Below are 25,266 nucleotides of genomic sequence, written 5' to 3'. Positions count from 1 at the left end.
TCAACAATTTAATTTAATTAATTGGATTTGTATGCCACCGCTCTCCGAGGACTTGGTGCGGCTCACAATGTATCAGAAGAACATAGCTAAAAATCCAATTATTATGATTAAAAAGACAGGAGCCCATTTTCATTGGCAGAGAGTTCGGACAGATACCCCTGACCTGAGTGATATCGAGCTGGACACACTCACCCTGGCTACACCCACCCCGGCCCCCCAACATCAAACACAACCATGATGCAGCCCTCAATGAACTCGAGCTTCACACTGAAATATAATCCAGGGTTCATAAGCAAAAGTAAACCACTGGAAATTTTAAAGAGTTCTTGGGCCAAATGGACCAAATATTCAGATTCTATACGGGAAAGAATATCCTTTCTGTATCTGAATGGGTTCTTAGAATTTTGAGATCATGTTGGGGAGATTGTCAACAAAAGAGTGCCATGGAAAGATACTTTATTCATGAAACAATTGCTCTAAATGGCATAGGCAAAAATGCAATTTATCAGAACCAAAATAATGAAGTTGTTTCTGCAAACAGTTTCTGTTCCCTGCACCCCAACCGACTTCATTTTCTAAGAACGCCTTACATGAGGCCAAAGGCCCCTCTAGGGAACAAACGCTACATCAGAGAGTAGGGCTTTGTATAGAGTGCCAACTTCTCATTTAATTATCAGATGGGGCAGAGAGCAGAACAGGAGGTGCGGCATATTGGTTCCTATTCTAAGAAAACGTCATTTGCATTGTCCAGCCTACTTTCCATTTACAAATGCCTTGAAAAGCCCAGCCAATAATTTAAAGTACTGTCCCTATTTTAAATGTTCTTTCCTTTGCCATTCTTACATATCCTAGGGTAGAAAACAAACAAGTAGGAACATAGGTAGGAACAAACATCTTGCAAATATAATTTCCAGACTGTGTTTTATTAGTGTTTTGTTGAAAAGCATTACATTTGGAAATAATATTGCACATGGCATTAAAAAATAAGGATTTCTACCACAGGATGGATTTGCATTCAGAATCCAATATAAATACTTCTAATTGTACTTTCATAGCTGCAGGTATATTTGGTTGCTTGATTTATAATGCATAGAAAGTAACAGTTGCAATAACTTGCAAAATGCTGCAGGTTTGTTGGTAACTAAATTGCTATAATACTGTTTGCTCACTGATTAAGGAAAAACAAGGTTAGATTACATGATGGTAGTATTTCATCTCCAAAAGCCCCCTAGCCATTTCTGGGGACAACTCAGAAGGAATCTCTCCAGCTTTAACTCCTTACTTAACTCTTTAACTCTTGTTCCCAGATGTTGTAATAATAAGGAGACGGAGTAAACACAGTCTGAACCCGGAGGCTGATTTTTATCATTCTATATTGTGGCCAACGACCATAACAAAACAAGAATGTTATAATGTGACCATCTGCCTCTTTTTTTTAAAGGATGCCCTCTTGTTTATCCTTTCTTTTTTTAAAGTCATAATATTAGAGTAACCACATGCATACGTTTCTCACAAGACAAAAGACAGAAGAGTCGAGCACAGGCCCACTCTGCAGTCTTTAAAAACCAATAATAAATATTCATAGCAAAATAATAAACAGAAAGCCTCCAATACTGTTATAGACAAAGCCAAGACCCATTCCTAATACAGTGGTACCTCATGATACGAACCCCTCGTCTTACGAACAACCCGAGATACGAACCCGGGGTTCAGAAAATGTTTGCCTCTTCTTACGAACTTGTTTCTTCTTACGAACCCGCCGCCGCCGAGAAGCCCCACCGCCCGGCTGTCGCTGTTTGAAACAGCCGGGGGGCTTCCCAGAGTCCTCCTGAACCCGAACGCCAAACCCAAACTTCCAGGTTCGGTGTTCGGGAGGCCTTTGAGAAGCCCCCCGGCTTTTTTAAAAGGTGACAGCCGGGCAGCGGGGCTTCCCAGCGGCCTCCCGAACCCGAACTTTTGCCGAACTTCCGGGTTCGGCGTTCGAGAAGCCGCTGGGAAGCTCCGCCGCCCGGCTGTCACCTTTTAAAACAGCTGGGGGGCTTCTCGGAGGCCTCCCAAAGGCCGAACCCGGAAGTTTGGGTTTGGCGTTCGAGTTCAGGAGGACGCTGGGGAGCCCCCCGGCTGTTTCAAAAGGTGACAGCCGGGCGGCGGCGTTTTTTTACGGGGGGTTTTTTTCGTTGCACGGATTAATGGATTTTACATTGTTTCCTATGGGAAACAATGTTTCGTCTTACGAACTTTTCGTCTTACGAACCTCTCCCTGGAACCAATTAGGTTCGTAAGATGAGGTATGACTGTACATTGTTCTGGGGATGCTGGATCATCTGCTTGAAAATGAAAAAGAACAGAAAATTAATCATCCGTTTTCCGGGCCAGCCTGCAGAAAGTCCAGTTATGCTCGACCGTGTTTTCATTGGCTCGTTCACTCATGTGGTGGACCCTCGTGTTTCGGATGGTGAAGCCTTGCTTTGTGATGTACTCCATCAGGTGGACTCTGAGAGAGACCTCTTGGTGGTAATCGCAGGGCCCAAATGTGAAAGAAACCTGGCAGTCCCGGGTGTCCATCATATGCTTATTCCACTTGGTGAAATAGTTGGAGATGCCTTCCAGCAACGAGTGGACCTTGGTTGTGATGGTTAGCTGTGTGATGATCACTGCCACTGGGTTGGAGTACTTTGATAGCTTGCGCGTACTAGACAACTCTACTACCTCTTCAAAAGTGTCCACAGGATACAAAGGTTTAGGATCATTCAGACACTGTATTAAGGGTTCGATCTGGTAAAAATCTGCCTCTTTCCGAAGCAGATCGAATTCCTTAAAATCCAAAGGTAGAGTTAGCTCTGAGGTTCGTAGAAAGTTGAGAACGTACCGGAAAAGAGGCCCATCTCGGTCAATGAAGTAATTGCCCTGAGAGTCTCTGGCAGTTGGGAAATCGCCCCTGAACATGGCCCCCAACATTGAATCAGGGTATCTTGAGAGAGTGGTAAGCGATGTCGTATACAAGTGTCCACCCACATTCAGAGTGACTGGCTCCGTCATCTTAGTAAAGAAAAAGTAAGTTTCAGAACACTTTTACGCTCATAAGAGCACACGTTACTGGGTTTTAAATACAGGTAGTCAGTCCTCAATTTACAACACTTCATTTAGTGACCATTCAAAATTACAATGGCACTGAAAAAAGTGACTTACAGTGTTCCCTCGCTTTTCGCGGGGGATGCATTCCGAGACCGCCCGCGAAAGTTGAATTTCCACAAAGTAGAGATGCAGAAGTAAATACACTATTTTTGGCTATGAACAGTATCACAAGCCTTCCCTTAACCCTTTAAACCCCTAAACTGCAATTTCCCATTCCCTTAGCAACCATTCAGATTATTATTCACCATGTTTATTTATTAAAGTTTATTTAAAAAAATATTTATTAAAGGCAGATGAAAATTTGGCGATGACATATGACGTCATCGGGTGGAAAAAACCGTGGTATAGGGAAAAAACCTGCAAAGTATTTTTTAATTAATATTTTTGAAAAACCGTGGTATAGACTTTTCGCGAAGTTCGAACCCGCGAAAATCGAGGGAACACTGTATGACCATTTTTCCCGCTTATGACCATTGCAGCATCCCCCATGGTCACATGATTTACATTTGGATGCTTGACAACTGGCTCACATTTGCAACACTTGTAGCGTCCTAGAGGTCATATGATCCCCTATTGTGCCCTTCTGACAAACTAAGTCAATGGGAAAACCAGATTAGTAACAATGGTGTTACTAATTTAAGAACTGCAGTGAGTCACTTAGCAAATGTGGGGAAAAGTTGTAAAATGGAACTCACTTAACAATGTAAATTTTGTGCTCAATTGTAGTCATAAATTGAGGACTACCTGTATTCAATAACTCACCATAATTCATCTGCATATCCAACCTCTTATCCGACCAAACTAATGTTATTGTTAGGAAGTATTTTTCAAACATTTACCTGGAAATTGCCTTTCTATAATTTTAACCCATTATTCCATCTCTTACATTCTGGAATAGGAGACAGGTTTAACCTTCTAGTTGAGTTCTTTCAGATTTCTAAAAGGCTAAGCAAATCCAATAGATCACAATTTAAGGTTGAATTCAAGGATACCTTATAATTGACAATAACAACCCAATTGAATAATATGTTTAAAAGAATGCAATGTGGAAGGGCCAATGTATCAGGTTTGAATAGAGTTTTCAGAAGAGTCAAATAACCATTTGTCTGAAATAGTATAGGGTTTCCTGCCTAAGCTAGAAGACATCCAAGGTCCTTTCCATTGTTATTCTATTCTAAATAACAGAAAAGCCTTCACTGAAATAATTTATTTAAAAACAGTGAAAAACAGTGATTCTGAAATGTGCATCAGAGAAGGTGTAAATTGCTTCTGGCATGTAAGGCAATATGACATATGGGCTTTAGAAAAGATAAACAACTTGCAACATTTCCCTGTTTATTGGAGGAAATAGTTGAAGTAGCAATGATTACTTAAAACACAACTGGAAAGTAGTTTGTTATTGCTTCATTGAAAAAAAATCATCCAGAAAGAACACAGGGCAGAATCCAAAGTACACAGAATTTTTTGGAATACAGTGCTGTGAAACTATGGATGTTCACTTAAATTAACTAAAACATTCAAGAAGGATACTGGGAAATTCTCCAATATAAGCTTTTACTGAATGAGGTTTCACCATCAAGAGCCATTCTAGCAGGCAGAAATTAACTGAAAATAGGATCACAAGGTCAGGCTTGCTGAAAAAAATGGTTGCATGAAATTTCTTCTTTCTAAATAACCTCCATTTCAGCTAATTATTGTTTAATTTCTGTCACCTCCACTATTTAAGCACAATTATTCTTCTCCTTGTCTTATGTATGGTATATTTACATATGTGCATGTGCTCACACACACCATTTCAATTCTTCTTGTGAATTAGAGGTTCATTTGCTTATTTATACTCTGTCTTATTTTTACAAATAACTCAAGGCAGTGAACATTTCCTCCTCCTATTTTTTGCATAACAACCACCCAGGGAGTGATTGTTATGCCCACAGTGACTAGCTCAAAGTCATCCAGCTGGCTTTCATGGATAAGAACTCATGGTCTCTATTATTTCACTGAAAGAGTAGTAGATCCTTGGAACAAACTTCCAGCAGAAATGGTTGGTAAATCCACAGTAACTGAATTTAAACATGCCTGGGATAAACATATATCCATCGTAAGATAAAATACAGGAAATAGTATAAGGGCAGACTAGATGGACCATGAGGTCTTTTTCTGCTGTCAGTCTTCTATGTTTGTATGTCTCCTGGCTTTCTAGCCTGCTGACTTAACCACTATAACACACTGGCTCTCAAATGTTTGGCAACCCAGAGTTAGGAACAACAAAAATCCTGTACTAAACGCCTGCACTCCGAAGCCTCTGATGAGAGGATTCAAAACTGAGGAAGAGCACTCATAGGGGAGAGACTAGATTTTTTTATATATAAACTGAGTGGAGTCTGAGTGCTCTCAGATTAACCAGCTCATATTAATCTGAGTTCATCTAATGCATAAAAAGGCCTTTCCAATAAACATAAACATGGTCTCTGAATTCTCCTTCTAATTAGCTGAGCAAATTAACTTTTGCTGTAGGTCTCTGACATCTTTTAAATTTTTAAGTGTAGCTTTGGGATTAAGATAACTATCTGTGAAAACAGCACCACTTTGTATAATAAGCATTTTTTTAATGTTCTGAAAAATGTATGTTATTGAACAAAAGAAATACTTACTATATATCCCCAGTCTCCATTATCCATCTGTTCCAATGCACGATCTACACAAATCTGGATTTACCTGGTGTTTTTGAAAAGATGCAGAATTCACCACTTATTCTTATCCTGTTTGGGGAAGGATGTTGGGAGTTGGGGAAAAGACAGAAAGCATTGCACATTATGAGCACTTACAATAAAAATTTAAAAAAATAAAAAGTCTCTATCTTGGATGCTAGCTACAAAGAAACACAAATTAAATCAAAAATGATAGAATCCTTGCTGTATCCTGACTATTCTGAATCTTATATACAGCCTCCCAGGAAATTTGAACACTGGCTGGTTATGCAGCCTGCCTTAAATAATGAACTGCAGTTTCTCTCAAAGGATTTCACTTTAAAAACACCAATTTTATCTGATCAAAAGCATCTGACTTTGAACAGCTAGTTAACCCTGCCAAACAGATATTAGGATCTCCCCTTACTTTCCCAAATCAAAGGTATAAATGTTTCTTTGTGTTAATGAGAAAAACATCATTTTATTTACGGTAATTATTAGCATCTTCTAAACCAGGGGTGTCAATCTCAAGGCCCGGGGCTGGATGCGACTCGTGGGATGCTTAAATTTTGGCGGTGGAAATCTGGAAACAGCAACTTCAAGAGTTGTAAACCTAATCCTACGTAGTTTCTGCTCTGGCAATCTCACACTACTTACCAGAGCTTACAAAACTTTTGCCAGACCCATCCTCGAATGCAGCTCATCTGTTTCGAACCCATATCGCATCTCAGACATTAACACCCTTGAAAATGTCCAAAGATACTTCACCAGAAGAGCCCTTCACTCCTCCACTCGAAATAGATAGCGGCCCTCCCGAGCTCCATTTTCATTGGCAGAGGGTTGCAAGAGGCTGTCTCAGAAGAAAACGGATCTTGGTAGCCCATTTTTGCTTGCAGAGCGCTCGGGCCACCGACGGCACCCCTGACATGATATTGATGCCTATCTTGGCTATGCCCACCCTGGCCCCCAAGGTCAAACACAACCCTGATGCAGCCCTCAATGAAATCAAGTTTGACACCCCTGTTCTTTTGTGTTTCTTCAGACAGACAGCGTAGCTGCAGCAGTGTTTCGAAATGGCGTTTGTAAGTGATGTACATTACAAGCAGTGTGCCATCATTTAATTTCTCACTGCAGAGAAAGAAATTGTTGGGAACATTCACAAACATTTGTGTACAATTTATGGAGAATCTGCAGTCATCAGAAGTTCAGTTAGTTGCTGGGCACAGGGGGTGAGGCCATTAGAAGACAGTGCACAGTGCAGAAATGGCTCCGCGACCAGAACAAGGAATGGTACCGACAGGGCCTACACGCCCTTGTGTCTCGCTGGAGGAAGGCCATCGAAGGGGATGGAGATTATGTGGACAAATAGGGAGTGTAGAAGAAACATCATTCTTTCTTGTGTGTAAGTTTCATTGCGTTCAATAAATAATTGTTGAAGAAAAAAAATGTGGTGCATTACTTTCTGGGTGACCCTCATAATTATTCCCAATAAACCTGATTTTGGCCAGGGAATCCGAATTGCTAGCTGTATACTTTAAAAAAACGAACATTTGTGTTTGACAACCGGCTACTCTCAAACCTCTCCTATTTATTTTCCAGACAGGAAGGGGCTGGCTAGTAGCTATGTCTGCTTTTCCCTGAGCCGGCTTATTGCTTTCCTTTGCTCTCCTCTCCTTTCCTCTCTACATATACAAGCATCTGGGATGGGCCCCATTTGTTCCTCCCTCTCAATCAGCTCAGGCCCCAAAGACAACTGCTTCTCCACCTGGGGGTGGATGGAAGGTCCCGACTCTGCCTCTGCTGCTGTTTCCTTATCAGAGCCTTCCAAAGGCTCCAACGCTGCCTCAGGCTCTCCCTGCCTTTGTGTCAGGCGTGAGAGAGTCGGTCGAGCTGAGGGGGCAGGCGCAGGCTAACGGCGGGCCGCACTTAAGATGGCTTCTGCCCGGCAACTCCAGCGCGTTCCCTCAGCTTTCCTCAAATTGGAACCGACTACGTCGGAAAGCCCGAGGTTTTGAGGAGGCAGAAACAGAGAAAGACAACTGCCTCTCCACCTGGGGGAGGATGGAAGGCCCCGGCTCTGCCTCTGCTGCTGTTTCCTTATCAGAGCCTTCCAAAGGCTCCAAAGCTGTCTCAGGCTCTCCCTCAACCTCCTCGTCCTCCTCTGCTCCTAGCTCTGCTGGCATCTGAGACCTGAATGCTGCATGATGAGATAAGCTCCCGTCCTTGCCTCAGCTCCTGCCCAGCTGGTAGTTCAAAAGCATGCAAATGCAAGTAGATAAATATATTCACAATTCAAAGTGTTGGTAATGACCTTTAAAGCCCTACATGGCATTGGACCAGAATACCTCCGGAATCGCCTTCTACCGCACGAATCCCAGCAGCCGATAAGGTCCCACAGAGTTGGCCTTCTCTGGGTCCCGTCGACCAAACAATGTCGTTTGGCGGGCCCCGGGGGAAGATCCTTCTCTGTGGTGGCCCCGGCCCTCTGGAATCAACTCCCCCCGGAGATTAGAACGGCCCCCACCCTCCTTGTCTTTCGCAAATTACTTAAGACCCACCTGTATCGCCAGGCATGGGGGAACTGAGACACCTCCCCCAGGCTTTTATGTTTCATGTTTGGTATGTATGTGTTGTATGGTTTTAATTGCTGGGGTTTTATATATGTTTTTATTTTTAATGTTAGATTTGTTTCACTGTTATATTGTTTCTATTGTTGTTGTGAGCCGCCCCGAGTCTTCGGAGAGGGGTGGCATACAAATCTAATAAATAATAATGATAATAATAATAATTCCACTTCAGTAAGAAGGTAACAATATTCCGTGCACCTCAGTATAATGTCATGCTGGTCACACGATCACAGAAAAGGTCTTTGGATAACATTGGCTTCCCTAGGCTAAGAAATGGAAATGACCACAACCCCTTAGGCTTGGCCACGACTGAACAGGGGAAACCTTTAACTTTTTATTAGTAGTATGTTACTGTTAGCAAATAACATTTTAATGACAAAGTAGCATAGTCAAGGAATTAATTCAGCTTTAAAATTATGTCTGTTTAAATACTGCTTCACAATATTGCTGTAAGTTCATTATCTGCAGTAAAATTTTAAGCATTTTGCTTTAGAACCACATGAAATAGAAAAATAATCATATAAAAGGAAAGAAAAATGGAAGGACAGAAAGATTTCAACATAAACCATGCATGTATTTTCAGCCTAATTTTTAATAATAAAGCAAATTATTTCAGCATGTATTTTAACAATGTTCTAATCCAGATTAAAAAAAATGCAGCACCCAAATTACTAAACCATTTATCGTCAAGGACATTTTTATGGATTTCAGTCCAAAGTCCACAAGAAGGTTTTACAATGATAGTAATATCTTTTAGTCTAAAACATTTTAGTTGTTTTTACTGGAAAAGGTTCATATGGTTACAGTTCTAGAAACAAATACAGATGCGGTTTTCAAAACAATCCCAATGTTTCAAAACTCCTATCCCAAGAAATATTCTAGGAAAAAGAATGTTAGTACCAACCCTGTCATTCCTACCTTAGAAATGAGCAGAAGAATTTGATATGAAAAATAGCTACAACTTTTATTTTTCACTCAAGTTTAAGTTGTACGGACAAGACTAAAGACTCTCAAGTAGACCGCAATTCCTGGTAATAATATGGTCTGTATATTTTTCTTGGCAACAATACTTATTCCGTGGAAATGGTTCATTCCTATCTTCCCACAGAATACTTTTCAATTTCCCAATCTACAGCTCTGGATGATGTTACTTTCTTCTCCAAAGCTAAAAGTTTTGCTCTTCAATAAACAGCAAGCTGGGAATTGGTAATTATTATGGAAAACCATGGCTTCCAGTACTGCCATGGCTTCCTGGGCTGCCTTTCATTACATTGCATAAGCAAAAACAGCAGTTCACATATATATCATTCTTTGCCTCTCACAATGGGGAATTATTATAAATCACCCCAAATGGTGACCCACGCCCACAATAGAATATGAAGACTCCTCTGCAATATGTAGCAAAAGATCAATGAAAGCTTAATGCTTAGTTAAAAACGGCAGGGTCACTCTCGTCTTTTTTTTTTTTTTTATCTCATTATAACCCAAAATACAAGTTTCCTATATTGAAAAATGTAGCCAAATGTGCTTCACAGAAAAAGTGTGAGGATAAAGGACAAAAGAAAGAATACAGAGCAGCTAAACCAGATCTGAAAAAGGTGACCTATTTCAGATCTGGTTTCTAGATAATTTCTAGATATTGTCTACTCACAGTATGATACTTTTTTAACATCCCATATCTTTGATACTGTCTAAAATATGTTCTAGGTCATTTATTTATTTATTGTATTTCTATGCCGCCCAACTCCCGAAGGACTCTGGGCGGCTTACTACAGGATATATAATAATAATAATAATAATAATAATAATAATAATAATAATAATAATAATGATGATAATAATGATAATAATGATGATAATAATAATAATAATAATAATATTCTATAAATAATAATAATAATAATAAAATTATTATTATTATTATTATTATTATTATTATTATTTAGATTTGTATGCCGCCCCTCTCCGTAAACTCAGGGCGGCTCACAGCAATAATAAAAACAATGTGCAACAAATGTAATATTTAAAAATATCTAAAAAACCCTTATTTAAAAAGCAAGACATACACACAAACATACCATGCATAAACTATATCATGTATATTGTGAATTTTTTAAAAATACATTTAAAAACATAATAAAAGATTAAGAAAAAAAACAGTTAAAAATCATATACATACAAATCGTTCAAGGCTGGACCTCATAAAATTGCAAGGTCAACGGCCTCAAGCATGTCTTCAATGCTTTCCAGAAGGTCAATAGAGTGGGGGCAGTGTGGGTCTCAGGGGGTAGTTGGTTCCAGAGGGCCGGGGCAGCTACAGACAAGGCCCTTCCCACCAGCTGACACTGTTTAGCTGATGGGACCCGGAGGAGACCAGCTCTGTGGAATCTTACTGGTCGCTGGGAACTGAGGTAGAGGTAGGTCTCAGAGATAACCTGGCCTTGATCGATGTAGCGCTTTAAAAGGTAATAACCAACACCTTGAATTGAGCCCGGAGATCAATAGGGAGCCAGGATTGGTGTGATGTGAGTGTATCTAGGTGCACCCACAATCACTCATGCAGCTGCATTCTGGACCAATTGTAGTCTCCAAATGCTCTTTAGGGTAGAATAGCCACATGTAGAGTGTGTTGCAATAATCTAGCCATGAGGTGATAAGGGCATGAGTGTCTGTGCGGAGTGCTTCCTGATCCAAGTAAGGTCATAATTGGTGCACCAGATGAAACCATGCAAAAGTCCCCTTAGCCATAGCTGATAGATGTTGGTCTAATCTTAGCTGTGGGTCTAGGAAGACACCCAAATTGCGAACCCATTCTGAGGGGGACAATTTCTCTCCCCCCCACCCACCCCCGAGACAAGGGTGGACAGTCCATACAGTCTTTAGGAGGAAGTGCCCACAGCCACTCTGACTTTTCTGGGTTAAGTCTGAGCCTGTTGACAACCATCCAGATCCTCACAACTTCCAGGCACCGGCACATCATCCCACTGCTTCACTGAACTGACGTGGGGTAGAGATATACAACTGGGTATCATCAGCATATTGCTGATACCTTACCCCAAAACGTTAGATGACTTCACCCAGTAGTTTCACGTAGATATTAAATAGGAGAGGACCGAGCCCTGAGACACCCCACAAACAAGGGGTCTAGGGGTTGACCTCTGTCCTCCCCCCAACACCGACTGCGAACAAACAGAGATAGGAAGAAAATGCCTTCAGTTCCCCTAGTCATCCCAGAAGGATACCATTGTCAGTATTATCAAAAGCCACTGAGAGGTCAAATAGCACCAAGATAGCAGAACGACTGCCATCTCAGGCTTGCCAGAGATCATCCATCAGTGTGACCAAAGCAATTTCTGTGTTATATCCAGATCTGAAGCCAGATTGAGAAGGATCCAGATAATCTGTTTCATCCAATGACTGTAGGAGTTGAAGTGCCACCACTTTCTCTACAATCTTTCCCACAAAAGGAAGGTTGGAGACTGGATGGAAGTTCTTTAATTCTGCTGGTTTCAGAGAAAGCTTCTTGAGGAGGGGTCTCATCACCACCTCCTTTAAAGGTTGCGGGAAGGACCCCTCACTCAAGGATGCATTAACTAAAGCCTGAAAGCAGCCTCATGTCACTTCCCTGCTGGCCGAAACCAGCTAGAAGTGGCACGGGTTCAACAAACAAGTGGAGAAACTCATCGTTCCCACAGCCTTGTCTATTTCCTCAGGAATCACAGGCCTTCCTCTGAAAATAAGCCCTCCTCTAAACAGCCTTCCCTGAAAATAATTAAATACATGTGCAATCAGTCCCTACCATTTCCTCTGGTTAGGGTTAGGGAGGCAGAGCTGGAAATCAGGTAAGAGGAGCCCCATCTTGCTCCATGTGCTCCAAAATAATAAGACCTCCCCCAAAATAAGGCCAAGACCTTATTTCGGAGTTCAACAAAATAAAAGACAGGGTCTCATTTTCGGGGAAACACTGTAGGCCCTTCTTCTATTTTACTCTCTTAGAAAAAGTGATATGCTTGAATCTGATGGGAACTCGGTCTGAATAATCTTCCAAAACTAACATCATTTATTTATATAAGAAGGGATTAAACATAATTATAACTTACCATTTTAACCGAGCTCTTTCTAATATTCCAAATTATTTTGATTGCTGGGTTTTTGTGTTTCATACGATGCTATAATTTGGAAGAATACTTTCAAGTTATGATTTAGTATAAACTACTAACTGCTTTTCAGAGACAAGACTCGGTGTACAGTATATATTTTCAAATAAATCTGTTGACTAGGCAGAGGCCAACTTCAGAGGTTCGTCTCAGTGTTTAATTTTCTTTAATATGAAAAGAACTTCGTGAAGTCTGAACATGTAAAAAGCTATTTTTTCTCAAGGAAGTAAATCAAATTCAGTTGCATCCAGGTTTGACTAGTTGGTTGGTTCACTCGATCAATAACATGTACAGGAAAAGATCAAATAACCTATGCTTCAAAAATACTTTCTAAAGAATAGGTGGTGGTGGGGGTGTTATAAGACAGGACAAAAGAATGGACGATGTGAAAATCCATTAAGTTATATAAATACATAAAGAAAAACAAATGTAGCCTTTGTTAGAAGTTGCTAGTAATCTTCATTTTCTCTTTCAAAACTGAGTAATCTAATATATATTGATGAGAAAGGTTATCACAAGCAACATTAAAAAAAACCTACTGGAAACTATGAAAGAATTTCACTGATGTTTTATTGTATGGCACGAGATGGCCTTACAAGGCCACTGACATCCCATATACACTCCTTGTCTACATAGACCAGCGTTTCCCAACCGGTGTGCCGCGGCACACTAGTGTGCCGCGAGACATGGCCAGGTGTGCCGCCAAGCTCCAGCTGGGCGGGGCGCTGCCGGTACTTCCGTCATGGGGCTCCCGCTCGCAGCTGTCCCCCAGCTCCTGCTCGATGCCGCGGCTTTCGGCGCTCTCCTGCTGGGCCCCAAAGAAGGAAGGCAGGAAGAAGGAGAGCTCCATTCTTCGCGCCTTTTTCCCGCCTTCCTTTTTTGGGGCCCAGCAGGAGAGCGCCGAAAACCGCGGCATCGAGCAGGAGCCGGTTGACAACTGCGAGCGGGAGCCCCAGGACAGAAGTACCGGCAGCGCCCCGCCCAGCTGGGGCTTCTCTGGCGTCGACGGCAAGTGTCCTTTGTGGCCCGGCGGGAGGGCACTGGCGATGGGAGCGGGGGGGTGGCCACAGCGGCCGCAGGCAGTCGCGGGGAGATGGCGGCGGCGAGAGGGAGCGCTCTCTCTCTCTCTCTCAGCTGACTGCAAGCGGGAGCCCTGACGGTGGCGGTTGGACGTGCTGCTGGACGTCGTACATGCTGGCGCTGAGGGCCTGGCATATACGGTGTTCAGCAGCACGTCCAGCTGCCGCCGTCAGGGCTCCCGCTTGCAGTCAGCTGAGAGAGAGAGAGAAAGAAAGAGAGACATATAAGAGAGGCAGAGAGAAAGAGAGACATAGCAAGAGAGGCAGAGAAAGAGAGACAGAGCAAGAAAGAGAGACATAGCAAGAGAGGCAGAGAAAGAGAGAGAGAAAGAGAGACATAGCAAGAGAGGCAGAGAGAGAGAAAAAGAAAGAGAGACATAGCAAGAGAAAAAGAGAGACTTAGCAAGAGAGGCACAGAGAGAGAGAAAGAGAAAGAAAGAGAGACATAGCAAGAGAGACAGAGAGAGAGAAAGAGAGAGAAAGAAAGAGAGATAGCAAGAGAGGCAAAGAGAAAGAAAGAGACATATAGCAAGACAGTGAAAGAGAGAGAGAGCGAGAGAGAAAAAAGCAAGAAAGAGATAGCAAGAGAGACAGAGAGAGAGAGAGAAAGGGAGAGAGAAAGACATAGAGGAAGGGAAGGAGGGAGAGAGAAAGAGAGCAAAAAAGAGAGGAAGAAAGAAAGAGGGATGGAGAGAGAAAGAAGGGAAGGAAGGAAAAGAGAGAAAGAGGGGGAAATAGAGCGAAAGGGAGGAAGAGAGAGGGTTTTTTTGTCCAAACTTTTCTTTAGCCCGCCCCCCGCCCCCCGCCCCCTTTCAGTGTTCCCCAGGATTTTGAAAATATGAATAATGTGCCGCGGCTCAAAAAAGGTTGGGAAACACTGACATAGACCAACCAATTTAAATTCACTGGCCAATCTCCATTAACTTTAATCTCCCTGAAGGCCTTAAATTGATGAATAAACAGCAATTTGAGGGGAAGTAAAAAAAGATTTACATCTTCCTGTCTCCCCCATGGCAGAGTAGAGATAGTTTTTGATCACAATGCTGTTGTGCGGCATCAGAATGCATAATTTATTAAAGCAATTGGTTCAGACGAGCACTTCATAACCCTTTTACACATGGACGCATTTGCTCAGCCCCACACAAAACACACACATCCAGCCTTATTGATTAAAGTAAATTTCCAGGACTATGCAAATACCTAGGTTTTAAAATGTAGCGTAAAGCTAAATAAGCACCAAGTAGTGTATCTTGTACAAGAAAACACACAGTAGGGATGCCGATTCTGATCAACAATTTTAAACTGGAAATAATATAGCTTCATTTGGGAGGGCATTGTTGCACCTCGATTTTTTTCCCCTGCAGCTTTCAATAAAGAATTATTGAAAGGTTTATAAATTATACATAGATTATAACCATCTTAAAATGAAAATGTGAAAAAAGGCAGAATCAGTCCCCAGAATAGTACTTATAGGACAAGCTAATATGAACAAAACAACACAAAGCAAATTGTTTGTACGAGGTACCTGAGAATACAAAAATGCATATTTATTTGACATCAGCTGTTTCCCAAATCTTGCCAAGTCTGATTCCATAAAAGTAACAATGGTTCTGATTAATAACAATAACAACAACAAGAGGAATATGACATACAGTATTTAGGATCCAGATAAGAGAAGGGGAAGAAAGGGGAAAACTCACAAGGACTGGAGTTTCTGAGAAACCAAAGGACAATGGATGAAGTGGGGAGGTTAATGGAATGGGAGAGGGGTGACAAGATATATGTTAAGAGCTTTATTTGTATTAATGGCATTACTTGTGTATAACTAATTATGGTATAAGGCTTTTTGGGGGGAGTGATTTATGATGATATATTTATGAATATTGATAATGCAAGCTATATTATGGTAAATGTAATTGTTGTTATAATATGCATAATTATTATATTAAAATGTTTTAAATTTTGATGATGGAAATAGATTAGACAATAGTAGGTGAATTGTTGGAAGGTTATAAAAGTTGAATAATTATGTTAAAAGGTTTTTATATAAGATCTGTATAATTTATAAATGTGATTTAATGTTGAAAAGTATTTTGATAATTATTGAAATTGTTGGAATGATATGAGATTTCTATAACTATTATTTTTAAAAGGTTATTAATATAAGATTATATAATTTATAAAGTTGACATTATGTTGAAGGTATTTTAGATATTAGGGGTTTTTTGTATATTGGGAAATTGGTAATTTAACCAACCAAGGGATGGATGTGTAGGGGCAAGGTTTGATTTTGTTTAAATATTGAGGATGACTTAAATAAGAAATTGAGTAATAAAGGTGAAAGGGAGTTCTGAAAAGGTAAAACATATCAGAAATTTAGGGCATTTAGAAATGATAGAAGTAAAATGAGTAAAGATATAAAGGGAGGAATAAGGTTGAAAATTAAAAATATAAAAAGGATAGATTTGAAGGATAAATAAGGAAGGAGATACAAGAGACAATGAATATGGATGGAAGATAGGGTATAGCAATTAATTGGGAGAAAATTGAAAATTAAAAGTGATAGACAGGTAACAAAAAGAGGAGGCAAGGAGGCAGTATTAGAATAATAGTAAATATACCTAGAAGAATATAATATATTATATTATATATACACACATACACATATATTTATATATATATATGAAAAATAAAAGTTTAACAGTAGTATTTAAGATGGAATGATATTAGGGATTTGAGTTACTTGTCTGTTTACTGTAAAATGGATTATGATTAGATATACTCAGGGAAGGGACAAGAGGGAGAAAGATGAAATAGAATGGAAGGGGAGAGGAGAGGAGGAGAGGGAAGTAAGAAAGAGGGAGGGGAGTAATATGAAATATTGAGGGAAAACAGGCAACATAAATACAAAAGGTGTAAAATTAAGGATTTTTGCTTATGATATATTGGATAATAATGTATAATATGTTTTGATATGATTTATGGTATACGTATGGATTTTTAGGTGAAGTTGGTGAAAAAAATAAAAAAAAATTAAAAAGAAAGAAGTTAAATGGATATGTGGTTAAGGTTAAAGATGAATTTGTACCTCCAAGTATAGGGCCAAACAAATAAGAATGTTTCTTCCATTACTTGTAAAGGACCAGTGAAATGTCCTTAAAGGAAATAAGCAAGAATTACTACGTCTGTATTTTCACATTGCTAAGACACCGATTAGGTCCCACAGAGTTGGGAGAGCCTTCTCTGTGGCGGCCCCGGCCCTCTGGAACCAACTCCCCCAAAGATTAGGACTGCCCCCACCCTCCGCGCCTTTCATAAGTTATTAAAAACTCATCTTTGCTGCCAGGCATGGGGAAACTAACACACACCCCAATTGTCAAGGCTGGTGTATGGTTTGATTGGTTGTGTGATTATTTTATTTTATTATAAGGGTTTTAAATTGTATTTTAAAATTGGATTTGTACGCTGTTTATGTTGTTGTGAGCCGCCCCGAGTCCTCATACAAATCAAATCAAATCAAAAATAAATAAATAGATAAATAAATAAAGTGTTTTTTTTATTTCAAGTATTCTGTGGCCATCATGTTTGTAAGATGATTTCTGGGTCAGGCAACACCATGAAGCAATGGTTTATCACACAGTGTAAATTCAGACTTCTGATTTATTAGCAATTCGTTTTCCATAATTTTTACCCAAATTCCTTTTAGCCAGAGATCCCTGAAATGGAATACGGGTTGCCAAACTATGCACAAGGTTCTTCCCATTTTACTACCAATGGGCAAGTTTTCTACACATCTAGGACACTGAAAACATTTTGACTTTCTGAAACCTGGATACTTTTTAGTCTTGACAAAACCCAAAATTTCAAAAGGTCTGTTTTAAAAGAATTTACCTAAGAAGAAGATGAAACTTTCATTACACAACTCAGTGCTGCCAGGCCCTCAAGCTGTTCCCAGACTGACAATTACATCCCATTATATCAAGCTTCCTGCCTCTGGCACTGAAATGTTTTATATATTTAACAGATGGAGCATGTGTCCTAGCTTCAAGGAGAACTACAGTGCTATTTCTGTTGAATTTCTTCCCTTACAAAACAAAATTTGGCACAAGGAAGGAAGAAAAGAGGAAAAATATAAGAGGAGGTGGAGAAGTATTTTTAAAGAGCTTCTTGAAGCAAGGAGGAATCAAAGTTAGTACAATATATAATAATACCGGTAGTACAGGGGAGGTATTCTGATGACTTTGAATAGGCATAAGGCATTTTTCATCTACTAGAACTAGATCGTAAATGGGATAAGTCAATCACAGATTACTCCTTGATCCCCTTCTCTTGGATTATCCAGGTCTTGCTGATTTTAGGCAAAGAATGCGAACTAGCAAAACCATAGAGATTCACTACCTGACGGATCCTAGAACTTGGCAGTATTGTTATGCTTGCTGATAAATCAACAAGAACAATGAAAGACATTATTCTATCAGCAACAGTGGTCCACCACCAAAGGTATACCGCCAAAACCTTAAGTTACAATACAGGTAGTATTGTACAGGTATCCAGGTAGCCTCCCCCTTAACAAGTGTGTTTAGTGATTGTTCAAAGTTATAACGGCACTGAAAAAAGTGACTTATGACCATTTTTCACACTTATCACCATTGCAGCATCCCCATGGTCACATGATTTATTATTATTATTATTATTATTATTATTATTATTATTATTATTATTTATTAGATTTGTATGCCGCCCCTCTCCGAACACTCGGAGTGGCTCACAACACGAAACATTACAAATCCAATGATTAAAACAATTTAAAACCCTTAATATAAAAAGCAACCATACATCTCATACAAACCATACATAAAATGGAAACGGCCCAGGGGAATCAATTTCCCCATGCTTGATGACAGAGGTGGGTTTTAAGGAGTTTACGAAAGGCACTTTAACCTTCTGAAACAGCCGGGTGCTTCTCGGCGGCCTCCGGAACCCGAACCCGAACTTTTGCCGAACTTCCGGGTTCGGCGTTTGGGAGAACACCGAGAAGCCCCCCGGCTGTTTCAGAAGGTGACAGCCGGGGTGGCGGCGCTTCTCAGTGGCCTCCCGAACCCGAAAAGTTCGGGTTCGGGAGAACGCCGAGAAGCCCCCCAGCTGTTTTAAAAGGTGACAGCCGGGCAGCAACGCCCAGCGGAGCGCCATTTTGTGATTTGCGGTGGGTTCGTAAGCCAGAAAAAGTTCGTAACAAGAGGCAAAAAATTTCCGAACCCCGGGTTCGTATCTCAAGATGTTCGTATCACGAGGTACCACTGTATCTTTAAATCCACTGGGGCCATGAAGGATATGAAATAGCAAAATTTTGTTGACATGCCTTCCATCTATGAAGCTCAAATGGGTAGCAAAAACACCCACCATTTATCTAATGCAGAAAGTACCTGTATAATGTAAGGATAGAGTGAGTACAAGAAGATGAAAGGACAGGAAATGAAGGGTTACTGTAGGACATACATGTATAAACAAGACTTAGAATAACAAAAACAGCTTGTTCATAGTCTTGAAGAAATACAGCTTCTCTGATTTCCACTGGCCAGTTCATTACTTTAATCCTTAACCCTTTCTTCTGACCTATTTTCCAAAAACTGAGGTTCATGCTCAGCTAACATTCAACCACACAGGATCACTGATTGATCTAGATAGCATTTGGCTGTAGGAATCCCTTCAAGGTGTTTCTTCCCCAGACACAACAAAGTTGAGTCAGTCTCTCTAAAGTCAGGGAGTTGGAAGGGATTATTTACATTGCCGCCAGCCTCCTGTTCAGTGCTGGCATTCCAGGTGGATGGTTGTTTAGCTTCTCCCTGAACTCATCCAATGAAAGTCTCACTGCTGTTGGAAAATTGCATCTAACAAGTTCAGTTAAATTCTGCTTTCCTGTAGCTTAAATCCACTATTCCAGGGGGGAAAAAAATCAGACCTTGATCTTTCTCCCCACTCCATGTTGTTTCTGAAGCATGCAGGTTGAAATATACATGATCAGCTTTTCTCGTTAAATGTGGATAGGATAGGAAAGGATAGAATAGAACAGAATAGAATTCTTTATTGGCCAAGTGTGATTGGACACCTAAGGAATTTGTCATTGCTGCATATTTTTTATTTTATTTGTTTTATTTTGGTGGTATACAAAGATATAATATTTATATACATGATACTAGTAACAGAGAAACAATAGGACAGGGGACGGAAGGCACTCTGGTGCACTTATGCACGCCCCTTACTGACCTCTTAAGAATCGGGAGAGGTCAACAATGGATAATCTAAGGGTAAAGTTTTGGGGGTTAGGTGATGATACTACAAAGTCTGGTAGTGAGTTCCATGCATCAACTACTCGGTTACTAAAGTCGTATTTCCTCCATGCTCTCAGTGTACATAAAAGATACATCTGTCAAGAATCATGAAGTACAACACTCAATGATTGTCATAGGGTACAAATAAGCATTCAGGAACATACCAACATACCAAACGTTTCATCTTTCTTGGTCTTGGTTTCTGGCTGCCTGCTCTAAATTCTTCTTATAAGAAGCAATATTTGAAATACTGGTAGATATTTAATCAAAGCAGAAGATAATGCGAAAATTATTTTTGCCTTTTTTTAATAACCCTATCATTCTTCATGTTCAGTTCACAATCAACTCTTAGTCACACATCTTTTTCACTAATACAATTTATTTACCCCTCCGGATACCTTCCAAATGAAATAATCAAACTTGGAATTTGTCTGTTTGATTTTATTCACGTCAGTTGCAGATTCAATTCATTCAGAGCAAACCAGGCCATGCTATCCTTTTCAAAGCATCAAATCTTCCTTTTCATCCAGCTCTTCAGATTTTCTGATGCATACTTTTTGTTAGAAAAGAAACTAAACCAAAATAACAGCTATCTAGCTCTGCCTTTTTGTCACTAACTTGTACCATTTTTGTTGTACTTACTGTGTAATTGCAATCAGTTGTATCAGTATAGAAACATAGAAACATAGAAGTCTGACGGCAGAAAAAGACCTCCTGGTCCATCTAGTCTGCCCTTATACTAGTTTCTGTATTTTATCTTAGGATGGATATATGTTTATCCCAGGCATGTTTAAATTCAGTTACTGTGGATTTATCTACCACGTCTGCTGGAAGTTTGTTCCAAGGATCTACTACTCTTTCAATAAAATAATATTTTCTCATGTTGCTTTTGATCTTTCCCCCAACTAACTTCAGATTATGTCCCCTTGTTCTTGTGTTCACTTTCCTTTTTTGCCAGTATATTGCCAATATATGAATTATTTTTAATGTGAACATTTCAAAATAAGCCCTATTAGTCTCCTTCCCTAACCTCAGTTCACATTATTATTTGTCTTGATACCAACTTCACAGTTCTAGTCTGTATGATTCTGTGTGACCTAAACCTCTTTCCATTTCCTATATTTGTTCTTATAGATTTATGTTTTCACTAAGCTTTCCGTGTAACTACATTGGCTTCTTCTCCATTATTATTATTATTATTATTATTATTATTATTATTATTATTTCATCGCAGTAGAATTGTTTCCAATTTCCTTTTAATATCTTGGTCTTTAAAACCTCTTTTCCCAGCAGTTTTTCTTTTCAAGGGCATCCTACCTTTAACTGCTGTTTATTTCAATTGTCTTTTAGAATACATTTGTGGTTACACTAAGTTTTGGGTTCCTTAAAATTAAGCATGAAATATTTGATTTAAATTGTACGTTACCCAGAGTCACTTTGCAGAGTGAAAAGGGCAGCATGTAAGTGTAATAAATAAATTGCATACTGTCAATTTTCTTCAATATTCCTACTGTGAAGTTTTCCTTAGCATATAGCATCACCAATAATTTTTTTCTGGCTAACAAGCAGTACAGCAATGCTTTAAATTAATAAAACCCCTGTAGAAAAACAGAGATTCATGGCTTGAGGTAACACAACTGTTTTTCGATAGGTGCAAGGAATGAAACTGGATGGATACATTTAATTTCCTAAATATTAGGAATATTAGTGTTCCTCCAGATATACCCACCACTATCTATCATCATTAGCAGAAAATCAGCAACTCTAGATATATCAGAGATCCGGCTTTTGTGCGTGCGTGTGTTTTCCTTAGCTTAGTACACTGCCACCCAGAAGGTAAACAAAAACCAAAAACCAAAACCACTCCAAATTATTGGCAGAGCAAGGAAGACCAAAACAAAACCTTAATTTTATTTTTGATCATGTACATTTAAAATAATTAGATATACTCAATGTAATTATTTGTGTACACAACAGTTCCTCCTTACTTTATCTTGAAAAATCTTTTGTAGATTTATGCTATCCATCACAGATTTTCAAGCAACCCATCTACTGTATTAACTAGGTTAATAAATTAGGTTAATTTATTAGGTTAATAAACTAGGTTAATTTATTAATTAGATTTGTTTGCCACCCCTCTCCGAAGACTCAAGACGGCTGATTAATACCAGGGCGGTATTAGCTGATCAATATCTGTAGGATTGGTTTTTGAAAAGAGGAAAGGAAAACCAAGAGAGAGAACTGAAAACTGCAGAATTTCTATCGCTAATAGCTATTCAACACTGTATTTGGGGATGCATTACTACTTCTGCATTAGCAATACTATACCAAAGCGTAGTCCTGAGTAGGTAGAATATGCATAAATCACTTATGGAATCTCACAAACCCACAAAATCTTTTAAACACAGCACTAAGACCAGGCATCAGAACTTGTTTTAAAATTCTAAATTAGTCATGCGTGAGCCTCAGGGAAATCTTCCAATTTTAGCCTCACTATATGTACCGGTACTTTAAATTCAAACAATTTGAGGGGCATAGCTGTTATTTTTCTGACATACATTTCTACACAATTTGCACAATGGAGACATAGAATATGCTGAATAAGGAACATGTATATACATGGCTGTTGGGGAGGTAATAATACATGCATAAACTCTGAAATAAACAGCCATCAATGTGAGAATATCTGTATCACACCTAAAAAACACTTTAGTGAATTATCAATATTGATAATTTCCACATTTCACTTCCTTCTGTTTATCATTTATCATTCCTCTAATGTCACATAAACTTGTATGACTACTGATTATCAATTTATTGGGCATTTCATAACAAATAAATTACAATAATAAATTTATTACTCTTTCAAATGCCATACAACAGTCATAAATGGACTAAAGCTTCCAAGTCAAAAATATGAGAATGATATGAAAACTACTAGACCATTCAAATATGCAATTTATGTCAAGCTGCTGCATTCTAGATAGAATTACTGAAATTAGTTTAACGATTCGGAACTCTGGTCATCCAACACCTATGAAAGTTCCAAATTTATCCATCAATTTTCAACATCTACTGATCCTCTTGCTGGGAACTTTGAACTTTCATTAGGCAGATTAAGATAAACAAAACCTGTTGACTCAGGTCAATCATCAAGCTTGGTGCTTATTTAATTACTATTAAATATATCATCACAACAGGAGCTGCCATCTCAATTTTCTGATCCAAGCATCAGGATTCTTCTCCTATCAGTACTTACTGCACAACACGATCCTCTATTTTGATGTACAAAGCAACCAGGCTAGATCTAGTCAGCTTTAGGCTTTATTCCATTGAAAGAAATAAGACTTAAGCTAGATGGTTTTTTAAAATTAACTTGACTGCATTAGTCTACTGAAATCCTGTATCACAAAAAAGCCCAGTTTAGGTTAGTATATGCTTTCAGGATTGTACAGTCCGTGGAGAAGAGAAAGTGAAATGTAAATGAAGACTGCTGCACTTGAATGTTAAAATGGATTTTCTGCAGTGCAATAAATATTCTGACCTGAAACCACAACCGACAAGCAACAAATTAAAAATCCCTATTATTTCATCTTCAAAACTACTTAATGTAATGATGCTCCGCTACCTTGTGACTATAAAAATTTTAAAAATAAAACAAAGACTGTTAATAGAGGAAGCCCGTTTAGTTGGATCTGCAAAGAAAAAAAACCTGCACTTTTCTTCTGCACATTTTCCCCTGCTTATATATTCTTGAGATGTACACTGCAGATTCTAACTCCTTGCGGATGCGTCCTTTCCTTCCACCTCACCTTACCAGCTCCCAAACCTCCAGGCAACCCTATTATTTCAGGCAAACAACCCACTTTTTTCCCCTAAACGCCCTCCTTGATTATCATTTTTAAAGTTTCAACTTTATAGACCTACAGTATACTCTGCCAGCCCTACCTAGTCCCCAAAGGGTACTAGGTACAGTAGTAGGTACTAAACTACACTGCTCAAAAATAATAATAAAAGGGGACACTTAAACAACAGAATATAACTCCAAGTAAATCAAACTTCTGTGAAATCAAATTGTCCACTTAGGAAGCAACACTGACAATCCATTTCTCATGCTGTTGTGAAAATGGAATAGTTGTGCAAATGAAATATTCAATGAGAATATTTCATCCATTCAGAGCTAGGATGTGCTATTTGAGTGTTCCCTTTATTTATTTATTTTTGAGCAGTATAGGTACATTGCTGACTTTTCCTCGCCGCGGCAGATGGCTGCGATGCGAAGCCCCCCCCCCCGCCGCATCTGGAGGGCACCCGTCGGATGGCTTCCCTTCTTTCCAACCGCGCTTGCTCAAGCACTTTTATTTCTTGAAAAGCAAGTTGAGGAGCCCGGCTTTGGCGACAAGTACGAAAGTCACATACCGCCATGACGGGTTCACACGTTCCTCAATGGGGGAGGGAGTTCCCCCCGACAGGCGATTTACACCATGGGGAAAGGAGGGCGAAAGGCGGTGGGGAATTAGCAGGCAGCAGCAGAGGTTACAGAACTCCCCGTTCGCTCTTTCATACGCCGTCCGCATTCCCACGCTCCAAGTTAGCCCCCCGCAAAAGAAAGAGCCATCCAGCCCGCCTCCCTCTCCTCAGGGACGCCGCTCATCCCCTCAACACTTCCAGTTCCCCCTCGCCCTCCCCGCCAAGACCTCCGACGTTCCGTTTCCCTTCGTCTCCAAAACGGAGCCCTCAGCGCTCGAGCTGCACATCCCAACTACACCCGCCTTCCAAGAGCGCAGGGCGCTCTCTCTTGCCCGTTCCCTTAAAGCGCCCACCCCATTCCCGCGCTAAGGCACCGCTCCGGGCCCCCCGCGCCATCTTTAAGCCCCGCTGGCTTTACGCACCCGGCTTTACGCAAGCTCCATCCGTTCTCTTCCCGCGCTCTTCTCTCGCTCGCTCTCTCCGCCGCTGCTCGGACGCAGAAGAGGCCGGCGGGTCCGAGCACAACCGAGCCTGAGTCCGCCTGCGTGTCTGGCTCCTCCCTAACGCCGCCTTCTCCTCTCCTCCACCTCCTCGCCTCTCGGAGCCTGCTGGCTCCGGCCTGAGTGAGGAGGGAAAGGAGGAGCGGGGAGAAACCTGGTTGGCGAAACTGGGTAGTGGATCCCCCCAGAGGCCAGGCTGCTGATGCGTTGCGCGCCCCGCGTCTTGCAAGGCCTTTGTTGAGAGAGAATGATTGAGGCAGTCAGTCTCTCTCCCCATTCCCC

The 25,266-nt window shown here is 40.2% G+C and overlaps 1 protein-coding gene across 2 annotated transcripts; it reads right to left on the bottom strand.

Annotated features, from left to right (window-relative positions):
• Positions 1-904: 904 nt before the first annotated feature.
• On the bottom strand, positions 905-25,266 carry KCTD6 (potassium channel tetramerization domain containing 6). Of its 2 annotated transcripts, none has more exons than XM_070735721.1 (3): positions 24,907-25,266; positions 5,787-5,894; positions 905-3,039 (listed from the first exon to the last, which is right to left on the bottom strand). In XM_070735721.1, exons 2-3 carry the CDS (start codon positions 5,811-5,813, stop codon positions 2,353-2,355), a joined length of 714 nt encoding a protein of 237 aa, XP_070591822.1. In that variant the 5' UTR covers positions 5,814-5,894; positions 24,907-25,266; the 3' UTR covers positions 905-2,352. The 2 variants fall into 2 exon arrangements, with proteins under 2 accessions (XP_070591822.1, XP_070591823.1); XM_070735722.1 differs by lacking the exon at positions 24,907-25,266 and adding an exon at positions 24,434-24,601.

The sequence above is a fragment of the Erythrolamprus reginae genome, chromosome 2, assembly GCF_031021105.1.
Source record: "Erythrolamprus reginae isolate rEryReg1 chromosome 2, rEryReg1.hap1, whole genome shotgun sequence".
Taxonomy (NCBI): domain Eukaryota; kingdom Metazoa; phylum Chordata; class Lepidosauria; order Squamata; family Dipsadidae; genus Erythrolamprus; species Erythrolamprus reginae.
This window is presented reverse-complemented; position numbering and strand designations above follow the sequence as displayed.